At 41.5% G+C, this 19,880-nt stretch overlaps 1 protein-coding gene across 2 annotated transcripts in view; it reads right to left on the bottom strand.

Annotated features, from left to right (window-relative positions):
- KCNIP3 (potassium voltage-gated channel interacting protein 3) overlaps positions 1-19,880 on the bottom strand; it is a 240,430-nt gene that overhangs the window by 29,333 nt on the left and 191,217 nt on the right. For both annotated transcript variants that reach the window (XM_082253157.1, XM_082253158.1), the window contains 2 exons: positions 16,493-16,617; positions 14,688-14,757 (listed from right to left, as the gene is read on the bottom strand). In XM_082253157.1, the coding sequence (XP_082109283.1) occupies positions 14,688-14,757; positions 16,493-16,617 (195 nt within the window). The remainder of the gene's footprint in view (positions 1-14,687; positions 14,758-16,492; positions 16,618-19,880) is intronic.

Below are 19,880 nucleotides of genomic sequence, written 5' to 3'. Positions count from 1 at the left end.
AAGTTGAAAGCCAACTTTAACCAACTATAAATAAGCAGACATACTAGAGATGCCTGGATCCTTCTTAAGAAGAAAATCGACTGGATTTATACCTGTGGGACTTTGTTCCCACAGGGTCTAAACCAATAACTTAAAGCGGAACTTTACCAATAACAACTTGATAAAAAGCAAGGAACATACATTTCACATTAATAATTATGCTACCAATATGAGTATGTGCTGTAAATTGCCTCCAGCATTGCTCCTGTTTCTTTTTGCTGGAGGCTGCCATTTTGCTGAAACCCAGAGCCCCTGAACAGCAGTAAATCATAAAGTACCACTTAACCCAGCGATTTTATGGTTTAAAAAAGATGATACATTTCTGGAAATCCAGGATTTCTAACATTTGCTTTTGTCCTCAGCCAAACTACCAAACCATCAAATGGCTGGTATCATAAATAATCAAATGTGCAGAACCATGGCAGTTGTAGATCAAGCAGAAGCAGCTTCCTTGGCTGTAAAGGCTAGGAGGGTTTATTTCCGCTTAAAGGCCATCAGCAGATTGGTCTCTACAAACTCAGCAGTGACTAAAAATGCCTAAAACTAAAGAGCATGTGCAGAGCAGCGTGAGACAATCTATTACTGGATTTTAAACAGTATAGGCACTAATGTTTTACATAGCTGTACCTGTAAAAGGGGCTAGCCTGAAGTGATCTAGCAGGACTTCATTTTCTGACTAAAGTACTACTTTAAGTTGGGTGTAATCCTATAAAAACCATTAGCAGTATTGCATATATGGATCTGCATATTCCTCTTCTGTGTCTATGTTTATTTTTATTGTTAGGTGTCCAGACATTCGTTACCGCTCTCCTACGCCTTGTTCCAACTTTTTAGAGAGATTCTGTGGGGCTGTGGATGGTGTATACGTGTCACCTAGGTTTGTTACCCACACATGGTTGGGGGCTGCAAGATTTGTGTCCACTATGGAGACAGTGCCAAATTAAGCTTTGTGGAGGTCCCTAGGCTGTAATCCCCCCCCCCCCCCCCCCACCCGCAGGTTTCTGGAGGTTTCTCGTGCCCCACTCTAGTTCGATACCATTGAACTAAGTAGTGTGCACATCATCCGATGGAGATGGCCATCAGGACTGTACATGACACGTACATACACCAAAATTATTTACAATCTGGCAGCTGAAAGAAGAGGAGTTTTTAAGAGGCCAACCGTAATGTTAGCCTGAAATCTGTGGTTTAGGTACTTTAACCGCTTACTGACTGTATAATTTACATACACAGCGGCAAGGCAGCTCGTCTGCGCCAGATGACGTATCTACTGATCTGACACTTCCGGGGTGCCGCCAGCATCCCGGTCATGCTGTGATTAAACACAGCAGCTGTCGATCACCGGGTGTTGGTCAATAGATTACAGCCAGCACCTGGCGATCATCATGCATTTATACATGACTGAGCTCTGCTTATGTAAACAAGGCAGAATCCTATCAGCAAAGCAGGGGAAAAAATCCATTACTTCACCTAGTAAAAGCACCTAACACAGTACACCAAAACACTGGCTAGGCACACATTTAACCTTTGATTGACCTAAATGTTTAACCCCTTCCCAGCCAGTGTTGTTAGTACAGTGAAAGTGCATATTTTTAACACCGATCACTGTATTAGTGTCACTGGTTCCCAAAAAGTGTCAGTTAGTGTCCAAATGTCTGCTGCAATATTGCAGTCCCACTATATTACTAGCAAAAAAGTAAACAAATAACAATTTCAGTATATATCTTTGTAGGCAATATAACTTTTGTGCAAACCAATTAATATACGCTTAATAGGATTTTTTTTTTTTTTACCAAAACATGTAACAGAATATATATTGGCCTAAATTTGTCAAGAAATTAGATTTTTTACATTTTTTATTGGATATGATTTATAGCAGGGAGTCAAAAAAAATTTTCTTTTTTCAAAATTATCAGTCTTTTTTATAGTGCAAAAAAGAAAAAAATACCATCAAAAGAAAGCTCTATTTGTGAGGGGAAAAAGTACATCAATTTTGTTTGGGTACAGGGTCGCATGACCGCGTAAATGTCAGTTAAAGTAACACAGTGCCCTATTGCAAAAAATGGCCTGGTCATGAAGCGAGGTAAATCTGGACAAGTGGTTATAGTGGAACTTTTTGCTGGGAGAATAGAATAGGTGAACAGGCAAGATTTTTAATGCAGAAGAGACCTGATTTGTCTCTTCTGCATTAAAACTACTTACCTGCCTGTCCCCCAACTGTACAAATTCTGCAGTGCCAAATCTGACTGAACTCCCATGCGTGTGCAGGAGTGACGTCATCCCCACCAGGCCAATGACAGCGGATGGCGATCGAGACTCAAACTTGCCGCCCGAAGATGTCAGCTGCTGGGTGAGGAGCTTGGAGACAGCACATGGCTTGAGCTGAGGTGAGTATTGTTCCGCTTTAAGTTGTTATTGGATACATTACATTAATACAGTGTTTTCTCTGTGGAGTCTTTAATGTAAAAGTTTTGTTTCTTTTGTAAGAAAGCTTCATTGTAATTTTCTTTCAAGATCAAATCAATATTATATTGATCTATTGTCACAGCGCCTTAAAATGTCACTGGCCCATAGACCAGTGCCTACTCTGTCAATTTGGTATTCCAGCACTGTATGGAGAAAACAACATTTCTGTTTTCATAGATCTAAATGGGTTTTGATCTGAGTCCTGGAGGTCAGAGGATTGGTAGAGCTGTGGATGGGATAAAGTCTCCATTCCTTGGTCTTACCTGTTATCTTACCTGTTAGCCTGACCACTTTAAAGTGGAGGAAAAGCCTAACTGTAACTATTTTTTAACCCCCCACTCCCCACCCCCCTATCCTGCCTAACCTGTATAAAAAGATCACTGTTTTTACCTATTTTCAATCCCCTCCAGTTTGGTGACATGATCCTGCAGCTCCCTGTAAGGGAGCTCCCAACAATGAATATAAATTCCAGGAACTGTGATGTCATCCATAAGCTCCCATGGCCCAGCTCCCTCCTCTCCCCTGCAGCAGCTGCTCACTAACACAGGAGGGTCAGAGCTGCAGGATTATGTGACCAGACCAAAGTAGATTAAAAATAGTTAAGTGTGCACTTTTTTTTAAACAGGTTATGCTGGATAGGTAGAAGGGGAGGGGTGGAACATTTGTAATAATAGGTATAGTTAGACTTTTCTTTCACTTTAACTAGTCTCAGCTGTGCACAGGCCTCTTGATATGTAAGCTGATTGAGGCTCAAAACGGGCTCTCTTGCTAATAAAGAAGCAGATGGTGGCACAAGGGCTGACATCTATGCTTCAACAAGTGGTGCAGAGTGCATTATGAAAATTGTCCCTGGAAGGTGATGTTGAAGCCTACCTCAGCATATTTAGAGCGATTTGTTCAAAGATACTGCCCGGGGAGCAGTGGGAAGATATGCTAACATTGTTTTTAATGGCTCAAAAAGCCTATTTTGACTTGCAACCTCAGGATGCCAAGCAGTATCCTAAGCTCAAAAAGATATTCTGCCAAACTTGGAGTTACCATGTCCATCTGAGCTCTGTGCTTATGGGAATATGACTTTGAAAAGCCAGCAATGTCCCAGATGTATGATTTGTTCCACCCTACAAACAAGTGGTTGCAACCAGAGGTGCTCATGTCTGCTCAGATGGTGGAACAAGTGGTCTGTGACCATTACATCAGGATGTTAGGCCCCTAAAATTAGCTGGTGTCTCTTGTGAGGCAACATAATACTGCTACCAAGGACTGTTTCCAGGATTTGCCCCCCCCCCAAACTGGTACCCTCTAGAAATGGGAAAACATCAGCCTTGGATAAGACTTTCATATTATCAAAGGGATAAAAAGGCTCTTAAAGTCAGGGGATGAGACACCCATTGGAATGAAAAGCCATGGGCTGCCTGTGATTATAGTTCCATGAAGCTGTGTGTGTGTGTGGTGCTCCTTTGGGAGGAGAGCCGTAGAAGAAGTACAAGAAGAATTACTTAGTTCATTCATTTACAGATATAATCTTTCATGAATCACACGGCTGAGAAGGAGAGGAACCCCCATCCTCTGTCGCAGGGAGGCTCAGGGGGTGAGGGGGCTGCTAAAATTGTAACATGTTACATTTTACACCATAAGTATGGGATACTAAATGTTACCAAAGATGAACCTATCCTTTAAATGCCAACTTTTCATGTGTGACTCGAGTGGCTTGAAGCTATACTTGTGCCTTGGGTATCACAGCAACTGATTTAGATGGAAAAAATGATTACCTTTTCAGAGGTCAGAAGTTAAGTCCCTTAGGTACATTGAAAGAAATCTTTTCACCAAAATACACTGTGATCATCTCAGACGTGCTGTTTCACAGTGTCCTTCTTTACCACATCTCACCTTATTGATCTGTCGTTTAAGAAGGAAAGAGCTTGTCGTTTTCTGCTTTCAATAATATGCCGGGCATTATTCCTCACCTCTGCTTATGGCCATTATTCTGAGTTCAGACACAAAAGCAAGCTAGGTCATGCACATTCACATTAATGCATGGAGGTCACTGCCACTATGTTGTCCATTAATGCAAAACGGGGCTATTTACTGTTGTGGGGCAAAGAGCAGACAGTGGCTGCAGTTTACTGATTGTAAGTAGTATTGTGTCACTGAACCTTCATGTTATTTCTGTTAGTATGTTTTAAAGGGAAGTACTGTATATTTTATTATTTTTTTGTCATGTTGTATTGTATCATATTTACCATGTATATTGTTTCATTATTTGTTTAAAATGTTTATTTTTACAAATTCATTTTAATACAGCACCTTTATGATTCTTTGTTTTTCAAAGTATACTGGGCATTCTACTCATGCAAATTGAAATTGTTGAGGGATATTATCCTTGTTAGCAGTGAGTTGTGTGTGCCCTTTGAGTCATTATTCTGTTTGTATGTGTGATCTGATGTCCTGCTAGTCATGTATGTTTACAACACTATCCAAAATACAGTAACAAATCAGTATTGTAAATTATGTTGCCCCTGGCCTCCACCTGCTGGCTGCAAGTGGTAATTGCAAAATACCCATAAGTGGTAGGGGTAGAAAGGACAGTATTGTCAGACGGAGTACATAGAAGTCAAGGGACAAATCTGGCAGCACACTTCAAATGATCAAAACAGCTCCTTACAGTATTCAGCTTTAGCAGCCAAACTAAACTAGACCAATCCTTTTTAGTCAAATAGAGATGCAACTATTATTGTGTCATTTAGCACTTACAGAGAGCTTGAGTCACACTATTAGAATTGAATCTACCTTTAGCATATCTGCACAGTGTTGCATATGTATTAAAAGGAGCCCAGTATTATAAACTCAGTTTTGGAAAGACTGAGTTTGAGGAATTGGTATGACATCCATATTGATATGTAAATGAGTCCTGCGCGAAGAGGCTAACACGTGGGCGTCATCCATTCCATCACATTTTTGGATTTCGTTTGCATAAGTTTATCCATCTTCCATTTAGTTCTGTTCCATTTACATCTCTTTTTCGTCCATTTACATTCCTTTTTCATCTTTTTTACATCTGATATTTGTCTTCTTCCATTTTTTAAACCAAACAAAAATGCAGACTTGTTCCGTTTAAAAAATGGACCTTATTGGAAGCGGACAAAAAACTGATCTAAGCAGACAAAACATGGAAATGGACAAACGGAATGCCCGTGTGAAAGGGATCTGAGGGTCTTGAGGGATCCCTATGGGAAGAGGAGAGGAGGAGGTAGAGTTGTAAGTGACACTGAAGGCGCAGTGACATATATATGAGGAAAACCAGCAATGAGTAGTATTTTTGAAGGCAAGGAAGTGGAGTTTTATGTGGAGTAGCAGGTGGTTAACTGTATCAAAGGCAGCAGAAAGATCTAAGAGTAACGCCTGAAAATGGTTGGTTCGACAGTAGCCGGCCAACTTCAAGCCTATATGTACAGCTTTCTGTCGAACGAGCTTGCAGGAAAACCAGCATCCAATCAGCGCTTGCAGGCAATGGTTGCAGCAATGATCAGTGTGTTCTGGCGGTGTGGGGAGCAGTCCCTCTGTGAGAATACAATCGTTTAGCGGGGGAGATCAATGCTCTAATAATTCTTGTGTTAGTATTGGGATCTGTACGTTTTTTTCATTCAGCCTGCTGGGTTAAACAAAAAAAAAAAACTTCCAGTGTGTCCCTTGCATAAGAATACGGAGAAGTGGCTATTGGTGTTCGCAGATAGTAAGTATTTCTTTAATTTTATGAAGATAGTTGATGTGGAGTATTGCTGGCAAAAGCCAGACTGAAAGGGGTCAAGAACAGTGGCGGCCGGTCCATTGGGGGGCGCAGGGGTGCCACGCCCCCATCCAGGCATCTGGCCCCCTAATCTACATGCAGGGCACCGGATGCATGGGCTCCAATAGGTTTTTTTTTTTTTTTGAAGCACGTGATTAGAGCCAGAGGCTCTAATAGGCTTAAAAAAAGGGTGGGCTCGGGCGCAGAGCACTGCGCCCTGAGCCCACCCAGTTGTATGAAAATAGCGAATGAATATTCACTATTTTCATGCTAATTCTTCTCCCAGCCAATCAGGAAGCGGGTCGTGAAACCCCCTTTCCCGATTGGCTGAAAAGAGAAAAGATTTTACTGGCCATTGGCCAGGAAGAGGGAGGAGATGCACGGCTGGCCGAAGGAGAATCTCAGCCATCCGGGGGTAAGAATGGGTGCTATCCGGCCGTCCGTCCTAAGAGGGGGGGGGGGGATTTGCCTGCTGGCTGGCCCCCAAATTATCATGCACCAGCCACCACTGGTCAAGAAGGTTATTATCAGTGAGGTGGTAGCTCAGGTGGTTGTAGACTATGGGAGCAGGGAAATGGATCCTAAATTGTTCCGACTGGTGGGGTCCACAGTAAACAGTAAGTATGGGGTTGACCAGGGCATGTTTTAAAATGTTGAGTCAGATGCCAGTACAGATGGAGAGATTGAGGATTTAGGTTAGAAAGTGCAGACTACAGCAAGAGGGTGAATGTAGTAGTTATGAGAGATCGAGGTCCAGGGGGAAAATCTGTTTTCGTCAGGTTTTGAACCAGGGACCTTTGGCATGATAGGTGAATGTGATAGTCACTACACTATGGAAACTTTTTATGATGGCCTCCCCTAATGTGCATAAGCTACAACTTTATAAGCGATATGTGACTTAACAATCACAGGAGGTAACAATTAAAGGCTAAGTTCACCTTCTGGAGCACCCGTATTTAGGGTGTAATGTGTAACATGCTATAACTTACAGACTCCTCGGATCAATGTCCAGCTTCACAGTGTCAGAACCTTTAAGCTGACCTGACAATGATGTAAACATGTTCCCAAATGTAAGAGCATGATCTAAGTGAGTCACCAGGCCCTTCTGAGAGAACAGCCTTCTTCCTGGCCTAACAGCAGAGATCTATGCAGCAGCCCCTTCCTAGACCTCAGCACTGGGGAAGAGAGAGAGCACATGCCCCTTCCAAATTTTTAGATCCCCCCCCAGCATGCACCAGTGTCATAAACCTCCTACTGGATTGGCTGAAGGAAATACAGTATACATATTCATAACTTAATTCTACTTGTGAATTCTCATACCGTGAGCAGTGACACCAGTGACATCTACTGGCGACAGTGAGAAACCGAAAGCCAACTTAAGTTTAGGGAAAAACCAGGTGAAAAACTATACAATCAGTCTAAACTAGCTACAGCCCAGCAAAAAAACTAAATTGTCATAGTAGCCCCTGTTAAGGACAAGGGGCTACATGAATAATAATAATTATCTTGTTACATGGGCACCTTAAAGTGGATGAGATATATTAGGCAACAAGTGAAGCTAATATGTTGAAAGCATTAAAAATGGGCATGCGTAAGGTGACTTTGACAAGAGTCAAATTGTAATAGCTAGATAACCGGGTCACAGCAACAACAAAACTATAGTTCTTGTGGGATGCTCCCATTCTGCAATGGTCAGGACCTACCAAAAGTGGTCCAAAAAAAGAAAACTGGTGGGTCATGGGTGGCCAAGGCTCATTGATGCACTTGTGGAGCAATAGCTGGCCCATGTAGTCTAAACCAATAGAAAAACTACTGTAGCTTAAATTGCTGAAAAAGTAAATGCTGGTCCAATAGAAAGGTGTTAGTGCCGGGTCACACTTGTGCGATGCAGGAAGGCTGCGAATTCGCAGCCTGTTCCCGCATCGCAAACGCACATCTGGCAGTTCACACTGCCATATGCGATAGGCAGGGGGTGTCAATTAAATGTTAACGAAACCCCCAGTTTGATCGCATATCGCAGTGCGATCTGACAGTTCGCACAGGATCGGATCGCACAAGTGTGAACCACTGTGCAATCCGATCCTGATGCGGCTGAAAAAAAGGGTCATGTGCGACTTTTGTGAGGGTGCAGTACAAATTTAGCCATACAAAGTGTATGCCTGAATTCGCACTGCACATCCGATCGCATGTAATGAAGGAGCAGTGCGCTCCGTTATTACATGCGATCGCCACACACGCTATAGTGTGAACCGGCACTCAGAACACACAGTGCTTTGCAGTTTGTTGCATATGATGCGACTTAGCCGTAGACCTGTCAGAGTGCCCATTTGGACCTTTGTCCACAACCAAATGTGCCTACAATAGGCATGTGAGTATCAGAACTGGACCACCAACAAGAAGGTTGCCTGGTCAGATGAATTCAAGAATGGTTTTAGGAACACAATGGGGTTAATTTACTAAAACTGCAGAGTGCAAAATCTGGTGCAGCTGTGCATGGTAGCCAATCAGCTTCTAACTTCAGCTTGTTAAATAAAGTGATTGTAAAGTCTCGTTTTTTTTCTTTAAAAATAACAAACATGTTATACTTGCCTGCTCTGTGCAATGGTTTTGCACAGGGCAGCCCAGATCCTACACTTCTCAGGTCCCAGGCTGGAGCCCCTGGCCCCTCCCTCCTGTTGAGGCACCCAAGCTAAGGCTGCAGCTCTGTGTATCCATTCAGACACGGAGCTGCCGTTGCCCCCCCCCCCTTCTGATTGGCTAACTGAGTTTGATTAACAGCAGCGGGAGCCAATGGCACCGCTGCTGCACCTCAGCTAATCAGGACAGGGACGGCTGAAGCACTCGTGGGCATCGCTGGATCGAGATGGGGCTCAGGTAAGTATTAGGTGGGGCTGAAGGGAGCTGCTGCACACAGAAGGCTTTTAATCTTAATGCATGGAGTGCATTAAGATAAACAAACCTTCTGACTTTACAACCTCTTTGAGCTTTGACAAAAAAAAAAAAAACTCGAAGCTGATTGGTTTTTGTGCAGAGCTGCAGAACATGTTGCACTCTCCAATTCTAGTAAATCAGCCCCCATGTATTTGAAGTGTTTACTTGGCCTCCAAATTCTGCAGATTTCAATCAAATCAAGCTTTTGTGGGATGTACTAGAAAAACAAGTCTGATCCACCTCGCAACTTAATGATATAAAAAAAAAATATATATAAATTTTATTTGTGTTCAGTGTTGCAAGACCAAAAAATTGGCAGTTAAAGTAGCACAGTGCTGAATAGCAAAAATGCCCTGGTCATGAAGGGGGTACAACTTTCCAGAGGTCAATGTTTAAAGTTGTGGGTTTTTTAAATATGTTTTTGAGAATAACCAAGAAGCATTTTTAAACTTGTGTCAAACCCCTGCCAAAGATTTTTCTTTTCAGTTTTGAAAAGAGTGGGAAAGGTTAGATCCTCCTGATCTTCTGCTCAAATCCCCACTGGATAGATTATGCCCTCACTACCTGTCTTGGTGACAGACGTACATGAATCACAGCAAACATAACATTTACCACTCTACTAAAAGGTGTTTTTATTATTCTCTCTATGTGGAGATTTTCCCTTAAAGTGGTATTAACCTCCCTGGCAGTCTGATTATGATTATGTCAGTATTTTTGAATGTCAAAGTAGTACATTGTTTTGCATAAAATTTTTTGTTTTATATTGTAGGCCTGTAATTCTTAGAAAAAAAAAAACAGTAAACATGAATAAAAATGATTAATAAATGAATGAATAAATTAATAAATTAAATTAATAAATACATTAATAAGTGAATAATAAAAAGTTATTAATAAAAAATAAATGGAATAAAACAGTAAAAGTGCAGGCAGGGCACTGGACAAAGCGCTAGGGACACAACTGAGGTTAAATAATTTGATACAGTAATGTAATCCTAACAGATTACAATGTATCATGTCATGTTTTGTGTACTTTATTTTTATACTTCCCTATGGCGCTCGCAGGGAAGTGAACCCAGAAGACGGATGCCGGTGTTCTATCAGAAAGCCACTACCTATCAGTTTCTGCAACCGGAAGTGACATTCGGATGAGAAAAATTACTGCGCATGCGCCAATGCGTTCCAACATGGCCGCTATGCGTTCCAATAGCTTTCCTAATGTGACAGAACACGAAGCAGCTGCGGACATCTTCTTACACCCACGCAAGTCTTGAATTTTAGATTTATTTTAGCAGTAAACTATTATTATTGTAATATAATAAATATAGCGAGTAACCTGCAGGTAGAAGGTGGGGACAGCCATCTTGGTACACCCCGCACTGCTCAGCGACAAACTGAATATATAGTGAAATAAACTATTTCACTTGGTTGTGGTAAAATTGTTTATTTAAGTATATAAGGTGAGTTTACTGCTAAAATCAGTCTGAAATTCAAGAGTTGCTTGGGTGTAAGAACATGTCTGCTGCTGCTTTGTGTTCTGTCACATTAGGAAAGCTATTGGAATGCATAGCGGCCATGTTGGAGTGCATGGCACATGCACAGTAAGTTTTCTTGTACCAACATCACTTCCGGTTGCAGAATCTGATAGGTAGCGGTATTCTGATAGAACACCAGCATTGGCCGGGGGACATCAGGGGATCATAGGGACAAGGTAAGTTTCACTACAGGGTAACCCCGGGTGTGGCTCAGGGTTACCGCTTTTGGTAGTGAAAATTAACCCCCAGCCACACTCGGGATTACCACCAGGGAGGTTAAACCTCAAACCAAAAATGTAAGATATTACAGTTTACTAATCCTTAGATGTGGTGGCTGCATTTGTTTTCTTTTTAGGCATTTCCCCTCTGTTTTCACCTGGTAACACACCTCCTCTATTACAGTGCCTACATTACTGATAAAGGAGCACAGGGGCACATTTGGACAGCAGCATTGTCAGTCTGGAGGGAGGAGAGTGTTAGATGTATAGTACCAGCTGATAAATTGAAGCCAAACTCTGGTTAATGCTGATCAGTCACAGAAAACAGCTTTTTTCCTTTTGGGATAAAGGTTTTACATAAATAAAAAAAAGCTGATCATGGTAAGGACCCCTGTCAGTGTTAAATGGTTTGTCTCATCTGTGCAATTAATACATTCTGCTGAACAGCTTTTGAAAAACAACAAATTTAATGGCAAGATCACCAGATGAAAATAGAAGAAAGAAAGCCTTGAAAAGAAAATGATTGCAACCATCACATCTAAGAATTGGTAAACTCAGAACCCCTTGATAACGTCCTATTGGATGAAACGCATCGGAGAGGAGACACTAGTCCTGACATCAGGCCTGATATTGGGTCGGTAGTGGCACCCATTGTCATATGATTTTTTTTTATTCATTTTATTTTGGCTTTTAATATACTCATCCAATAAATACTACACTATGGAGACTTCAACTGGCTCCTGGTGAGCTTTATTTACCAGAGCTACATCTGAATGGTGCGAGTTGCTGAATAGCCTTCCCCACAACAGATGGCGGATCTACATTGAGTGCGTGATTGCTGCTGTAATGGCAGCCAGCTTTTCCGGTAAGTGTCCATTGCACAGGGGTGTGATGGATGATTCTGGAGCACTGTAATGGATCACGTCTTCACTTTGCAAGTCACCACCAATTCTTTGTGCACATCTTTGCACTGAACTTTGTGCTTTCACCAATAAGTTTATACTACTGATCCTACCATGGGACATTGCATTTAAATATATATATATATATATATATATATATATATATAGTGCCTTGCGAAAGTATTCGGCCCCCTTGAACTTTGCGAACTTTTGTCACATTTCAGGCTTCAAACATAAAGATATAAAACTGTAATTTTTGTGAAGAATCAACAACAATGGGGACACAATCATGAATTGGAACGAAATTTATTGGATATTTCAAACTTTGTTAACAAATAAAAAACTGAAAAATTGGGCGTGCAAAATTATTCAGCCCCTTTACTTTCAGTGCAGCAAACTCTCTCCAGAAGTTCAGTGAGGATCTCTGAATGATCCAATGTTGACCTAAATGACTAATGATGATAAATAGAATCCACCTGTGTGTAATCAAGTCTCCGTATAAATGCACCTGCACTGTGATAGTCTCAGAGGTCCGTTTAAAGTGCAGAGAGCATCATGAAGAACAAGGAACACACCAGGCAAGTCCGAGATACTGTTGTGGAGAAGTTTAAAGCCGGATTTTGATACAAAAAGATTTCCCAAGCTTTAAACATCCCAAGGAGCACTGTGCAAGCGATAATATTGAAATGGAAGGAGTATCAGATCACTGCAAATCTACGAAGACCTGGCCGTCCCTCTAAACTTTCAGCTCATACAAGGAGAAGACTGATCAGAGATGCAGCCAGGAGGCCCATGATCACTCTGGATAAACTGCAGAGATCTACAGCTGAGGTGGGAGACTCTGTCCATAGGACAACAATCAGTCATATACTGCACAAATCTGGCCTTTATGGAAGAGTGGCAAGAAGAAAGCCATTTCTTAAAGATATCCATAAAAAGTGTTGTTTAAAGTTTGCCACAAGCCACCTGGGAGACACACCAAACATGTGGAAGAAGATGCTCTGGTCAGATGAAACCAAAATCGAACTTTTTGGCAACAATGCAAAACGTTATGTTTGGCATAAAAGCAACACAGCTCATCAGTCTGAACACACCATCCCCACTGTCAAACATGGTGGTGGCAGCATCATGGTTTGGGCCTGCTTTTCTTCAGCAGGGACAGGGAAGATGGTTAAAATTGATGGGAAGATGGATGGAGCCAAATACAGGACCATTCTGGAAGCAAACCTGATGGAGTCTGCAAAAGACCTGAGACTGGGATGGAGATTTGTCTTCCAACAAGACAATGATCCAAAACATAAAGCAAAATTTACAATGGAAGTCCAGACCTAAATCCAATCGAGAATCTGTGGAAAGAACTGAAAACTGCTGTTCACAAATGCTCTCCATCCAACCTCACTGAGCTCGAGCTGTTTTGCAAGGAGGAATGGGCAAAAATTTCAGTCTCTCGATGTGCAAAACTGATAGAGACATACCCCAAGCGACTTACAGCTGTAATCGCAGCAAAAGGTGGCGCTACAAAGTATTAACTTAAGGGGGCTGAATAATTTTGCACGCCCAATTTTTCAGTTTTTTATTTGTTAAAAAAGTTTGAAATATCCAATAAATTTCGTTCCACTTCATTATTGTGTCCCACTTGTTGTTAATTCTTCACAAAAAAAATACAGTTTTATATCTTTATGTTTGAAGCCTGAAATGTGGCAAAAGGTCGAAAAGTGCAAGGGGGCCGAATACTTTCGCAAAGCACTGTATATATATATATATATATATATATATACACACACACACACACACACACACACACATTTCTTTTACTTTAGCGCTTTTTTGGACTTTATTTTGATGTGTTGTCCATTTATAACACAGTATTCACATTTCACTGTTGTTCATTCACTTTTGGGGCTGCGCACCTTTTCCTATGATTATTCATAAGTTGGTATATTACTTATCTGTGTCAGCTGCTGCCCCACCACAGCGCAGAGGTACACCTTTTATATTTCTCCAATATAATAAATATTTGATTTTGGGTTTTATACTGCTGTAATCCCTACCAAAGTGATACAAACCACCATTACTGCAAGTTGGGAGACATCTCACCATTGGTGTCACATAGTGCAGCAGCAAATGACAGAGGTTCTAACCGGCCCCTATCCAAAATGCAAAATTTTGGCTGAAGTTGGACTTTAAATGTACTCAAATGAGATTTACACAGCTGTTACTCGCTGAACATACCAATAAAGGCACAAGTCAACAAATAATGTTGTCTTAAAGTTTAAAAATAACAAACATGTTATACTTACCTACTCTGTGTAATGGTTTTGCACAGAGCAGCCCAAATCCTCCTCTTCTCAGGCCCTCTCTGGGCTCCTGGCATCCTGCCGAGTGCCCCCACGGCAAGCAGCTTGTTTTGAGGGCACCCATGCTGAGCTACTGCTCTGTGTGTCCATTCAGACATAAAGCCACAGCTCCGCCTCGCCCAGTCTCTTCTCATTGGCTCAATGACTGTGATTGACAGCAGCAGGAGCCAATGGTGCCCCACTGCTGTTTCAGCCAATGAGGAGGGAAAGTCCCCGACAGCCAAGACTCTAGTGCAGCATTGCTGCATCGAGATTGGGCTCAGGTAAGTATTAGAGGGGCTGAGGGGAGCTGCTGCACACATAAGGTTTTTTATCTTAATGCATAGAATGTATTAAGATAAACATTCTGCCTGAGAAAGAAGAACAGGAAATGCTTTATATGAATTAATTCCTAATAATCTATAAACTGTAATAGCTAAGAATTTTATATAAAATGGACACAATAGAAATTCACTGACCTCCTTGAGGAAAAAACTGTGAATATATGAGCTTGAATGTTTCCTCATCCACCAATCCACTAGGGCACTCCTAAAAAAAAATAACAGAAAAAGAAGCTTAATTTATTATTTTTTGTCACATTACAAAACGAATATTACAAAAGTAGAATTAATTCAAAGACACCAATGTAAAGACACACAGACCACTGGACTCCATTGTACGTGAAAATGCAAGTCACTGGCTTCCCACACACGCCAATGACCAACAACATAATGGGGCACCTAATCCTGATTGCTGCATTCTGCAAGCTGTACCGTGCAATTATATTTGCATCCCTGCTCTATGACTGCTGCACGTGGAGGTTGATTTACTGAAAAGCAAATAGTTGGTTGGAGGGGGCACTGCAGGGTGCTGTACATGGCCTCCTCAGCCCACTTGCATGAAGTAACTTAGTACTTATGCAAATATTCATATACCTTGATGGGTGGATGTTGGTCTTGAGAAGGAGGCATTATAGACAGACTGCATTTGCATGCAGACCGCCCTAGGTGATTCCCATATGTGATTCTGAGCCTCCTTGATTGAAGCAACTGAAATCCAATTACTGAAAGGTCATTGAAAGTAAGGATGAGAGGGATAGAGCTAGATGATGCTTGATGTTCTCCAGCCAGGAAATAGGGCAAGCTCTATCTGGTTCCTCTAATGCACATTGTGAGAAGCTGTAAGTGTGCACTAAAATTAGAGTAAGCAATATCAGGAAAAGAGAGGAGCATGTACAACTGTGCAAGACTGAAGTTAAGGCTGTAGGTCAGTCTTAAAGAATATGTAAACTTTTACCTTTTGAAACAACCGATTGAGTTTAAAATAGAAATGAAAGGCAAAACAATTTTGTATACATATAAAAAAAAATAACTGTTTTTTCCCCTTTTTTATAAGTATTTACATACCCTCTGTTCTCGGCTGCATAAGGATCGCAGGGAGCTGGGGGAGGAGAAACGGCAGCAACTGAACTTCCCAGTGAATGGCTGTAGGTGGGCGTGTCAGGACAAAACTGATCCCTGCTCTGCCTAGTGTCCTCAGTTTTTTTTTGAAAGCAGAGGGACTAGCAGGATCACCAGGGATTTCACATGAAGGAAGCAATACGTAGAGAACAGGATATTTCTGGTATAGCAGCAACATATCAGAAATATGACATTTTGGATTGACATATTCTTTTAGATGGGCTTCAGGCAATGTTAGCTCTCAATATTCTATGTGCAGAAAAACATGTAAAGAGTTTAATATGTGTACAGTATATACAGAAAATAAATTTAGGTCTATATATTCCTCTTTAAGTCACTCCCACTGTTAGGCATTTTCCACGCCCACCATGTGTCACGGCATGCTACATACACCACTGAGTCCTGGTTCATTCACAATCCGAACAATGCCCCTGCCCAAAGTTATTGTAAAAAGCTAAAGTTTTTTTTTTACCTTAATGCATTTTGATCCTGTGCTGTGCCTGAGAGCAGCAGGGCTGCACTTTTTCTTCTCACAGGATTCTGAGGCAGCAGCAGGAGCCATTGGCTCCTCCTGCTGTCAGACAAATCCTGTGAGGAGGAAGCATGGTCAGGGCCAAGCTACACTCTGTGTGTCTATAGACGCACACAGCCTGGCTCTGGATTAAGCCCACACAAGTGGCTTGCTATGGCAGGTGCCCTTCAAGCTATTTAGAAGGTGGTCACATTACAAAAATTACAGATGGGTCTATTTTTTCATATTCACATCATTTATAAGATAGATAGTCCCTGCTTGCACAATAAATATTGTCATCTCTGATGCTCACATTTTTAAATCCTCTGTAGAGAGATTGAAGTTCCTTCTTTGTAAATTTGGTGACAGCCTGCAGCTGATCCAGTCCTTCTGGCTGGTGACGCACCGTTGATAACTCCAGTTCACTGTCACTGCTGTCTGCAAGACATGAGCACACAGTCACTCCTATTATATTTGATTGTAACAATAACCCATACATTTATATATATATACTGTCTATAGAGAGAGAGAGACACACACATACAGTATGTATGTATGTGTATATATATATATATATATATATATATATATATATATATATATATATATAGTATCTCACAAAAGTAAGTACACCCCTCACATTTTTGTAAATATTTTATTAAATTTTTTCATATGACAACACTGAAGAAATGTCACTGTGCTATAATGTAAAGTAGTGAGTGTACAGCTTGTATAACAATGTCCCCTAAAAATAACTCAACACACAGCCATTAATGTCTAAACCGCTGGCAACAAAAGTGGGTACACCCCTAAGTGAAAATGTCCAAATTGGGCCCAATTAGCCATTTTCCCTTCCTGGTGTCATGTGACTCGTTAGTGTTACAAGGTCTCAGGTGTGAATGGGGAACAGGTGTGTTAAATTTGGTGTTATTGCTTTCGCTCTCTCATACTGGTCACTGGAAGTTCAACATGGCCCCTCATGGCAAAGAACTCTCTGAGGATCTGAAAAAAAGAATTGCTGCTCTACCTAAAGATGGCCTAGGCTATAAGAAGGTTGCCAAGACCCTGAAACTGAGCTGCAGCATGGTGGCCAAGAACATACAGTGGTTTAATAGGACATGTTCCACTCAGAACAGGCCCCGCTATGGTCGACCAAAGAAGTTGAGTGCACGTGCTCAGCAATATATCCAGAGGTTGTCTTTGGGAAATAGACGTATGAGTGCTGCCTGCATTGCTGCAGAGGTTGAAGGGGTGGGTGGTCAGACTGTCAGTGCTCAGACCATACGCCGCACACTCCTTTAAATTGGTCTGCATGGCTGTTGTCCCAGAAGAAAGCCTCTTCTAAAGATGATGCACAAGTAAGCCCGCAAACAGTTTGCTGAAGACAAGCAGACTAAGCACATGGATTACTGGAACCATGTCCTGTGGTCTGATGAGACCAAGATAAACCTATTTGTTTAAGATGGTGTCAAGCGTGTGTGGCGGCAACCAGGTGAGGAGTACAAAGACAAGTGTGTCTTGCCTACAGTCAAGCATGGTGGTGGGAGTGTCATGGTCTGGGGCTGCATGAGTGCTGTCAGCACTGGGGAGCTACAGTTCATTGAGGGAACCATGAATACCAACATGTACTGTGACATACTGAAGCAGAGCATGATCCCCTCCTTCCAGAGACTGGGCCACAGGGCAATATTCCAACATGATAACGACCCCAAACACACCTCCAATAAGCACACTGCCTTGCTAAAAAAGCTGAGGGTAAAGGTGATGGACTGGCCAAGCATGTCTCCAGACCTAAACCCTATTGAGCATTTGTAGGGCATCCTCAAATGGAAGGTGGAGGAGCGCAAGGTCTCTAACATCCACCAGCTCTGTGATGTCGTCATGGAGGAGTGGAAGAGGATTCCAGTGGCAACCTGTGAAGCTCTGGTGAACTCCATGACCAAGAGGGCTAAGGCAGTGCTCGAAAATAATGGTGGCCACACAAAATATTGACACTTTGGGCCCAATATGCACATTTTCACTTAGGGGTGTACTTACTTTTGTTGCCAGTGATTTAGATATTAATGGCTGTGTGTTGAGTTATTTTGAGGGGACAGCAAATTTACACTGTTATACAAGCTGTACACTTACTACTTAACAATGTAGCAAAGTGTCACATGAAAATATATAATAAAATATTTACAAAAATGTGAGGGGTGTACTCACTTTTGTGAGATACTGTATATACACGAGGGTACTTCAAAAGGTTTCTGCACTTTTTTTTAACTCTATTATATATATAAAAGGGCAGAAAGAAGACCCCTTGTATATAAAGGGAATTATTGTACATATATATATATATATATTTTTATGGATTATTGTAATATATATTATAATATAATATATTCTAGGATATATATATATTGTTGGCATATAATACAGTGCTTAAAACCATTCTTACCAGTCTGTAGCCAGGACAGAAAGAGCACTAAGATGTGGGGAAGCATAGATTGTGTATTTAAAGAAATAAACCTGACTGCTTAAACCATTTTTTAGAAAGATTCTTTATTTAGATAAGACAGCAAGGAGTAACATACAACTGTGTTAAAGCATGGACATTGATTCTTAGCACAACAATCAGTTTAAAGCGGTTGTATACTGCTGTACATTTTTATTTCTTTTTTCCTGCAAGGTAAAGTCATAATGTGCTAATACAGTCAGGTCCATAAATATTGGGACATTGACACAATTCTAATCTTTTTGGCTCTATACCAAGATGAGACCAAGATCAACTTGTACCAGAGTGATGGGAAGGGAAGAGTATGGAGGAGGGAAGGAACTGCTCATGATCCAAAGCATACCACCTCATCAGTGAAGCATGGTGGTGGTAGTGTCATGGCGTGGGCATGTATGGCTGCCAATGGAACTGGTTCTCTTGTATTTATTGATGATGTGACTGCTGACAAAAGCAGCAGGATGAATTCTGAAGTGTTTCAGGCAATATTATCTGCTCATATTTAGCCAAATGCTTCAGAACTCATTGGGCGGCGCTTCACAGTGCAGATGGACAATGACCCAAAGCATACTGCGAAAGCAGCCAAAGAGTTTTTTAAGGGAAAGAAGTGGAATGTTATGCAATGGCCACGTCAATCAGCTGACCTGAATCCGATTGAGCATTTCACTTGTTGAAGACAAAACTGAAGGGAAAATGCCCCAAGAACAAGCAGGAACTGAAGACAGTTGCAGTAGAGGCCTGGCAGAGCATCACCAGGGATGAAACCCAGCATCTGGTGATGTCGTTCAAGACTTTAGGCTGTAATTGACTGCAAAGGATTTGCAACCAAGTATTAAAAAGTGAAAGTGGGAGGCACATATACAAACTGTTGTAATTCCTACACCGTTCACCTGATTTGGATGTAAATACTCTCAAATTAAAGCTGAAAGTCTGCAGTTAAAGCACATCTTGCTTCATTTCAAATCCATTGTGGTGGTGTATAGAGCCAAAAAGTTTAGAATTGTGTCAATGTCCCAATATTTATGGACCTGACTGTATGCATCCCATACTAGCACATTATGTGAAACTTACCTTGAAACAAAACTGTTCCAGTGCCGTGATGTCAGCGCTGCAACTGCTTCCATCTTCACCCGTCGGGCTTCCGGGTTCGCAGGCTCCGGCTTTGTGACTGTCCCAAATGGTCTACGTTTAGGAGATATTATCACTA

This window comes from Pelophylax lessonae (assembly GCF_965119305.1).
Source record: "Pelophylax lessonae genome assembly, chromosome: 4".
In the NCBI taxonomy this organism is placed as follows: domain Eukaryota; kingdom Metazoa; phylum Chordata; class Amphibia; order Anura; family Ranidae; genus Pelophylax; species Pelophylax lessonae.
Note: the sequence above shows the minus strand (reverse complement) of the source record. Positions and strands in the feature narration are given on the sequence as shown.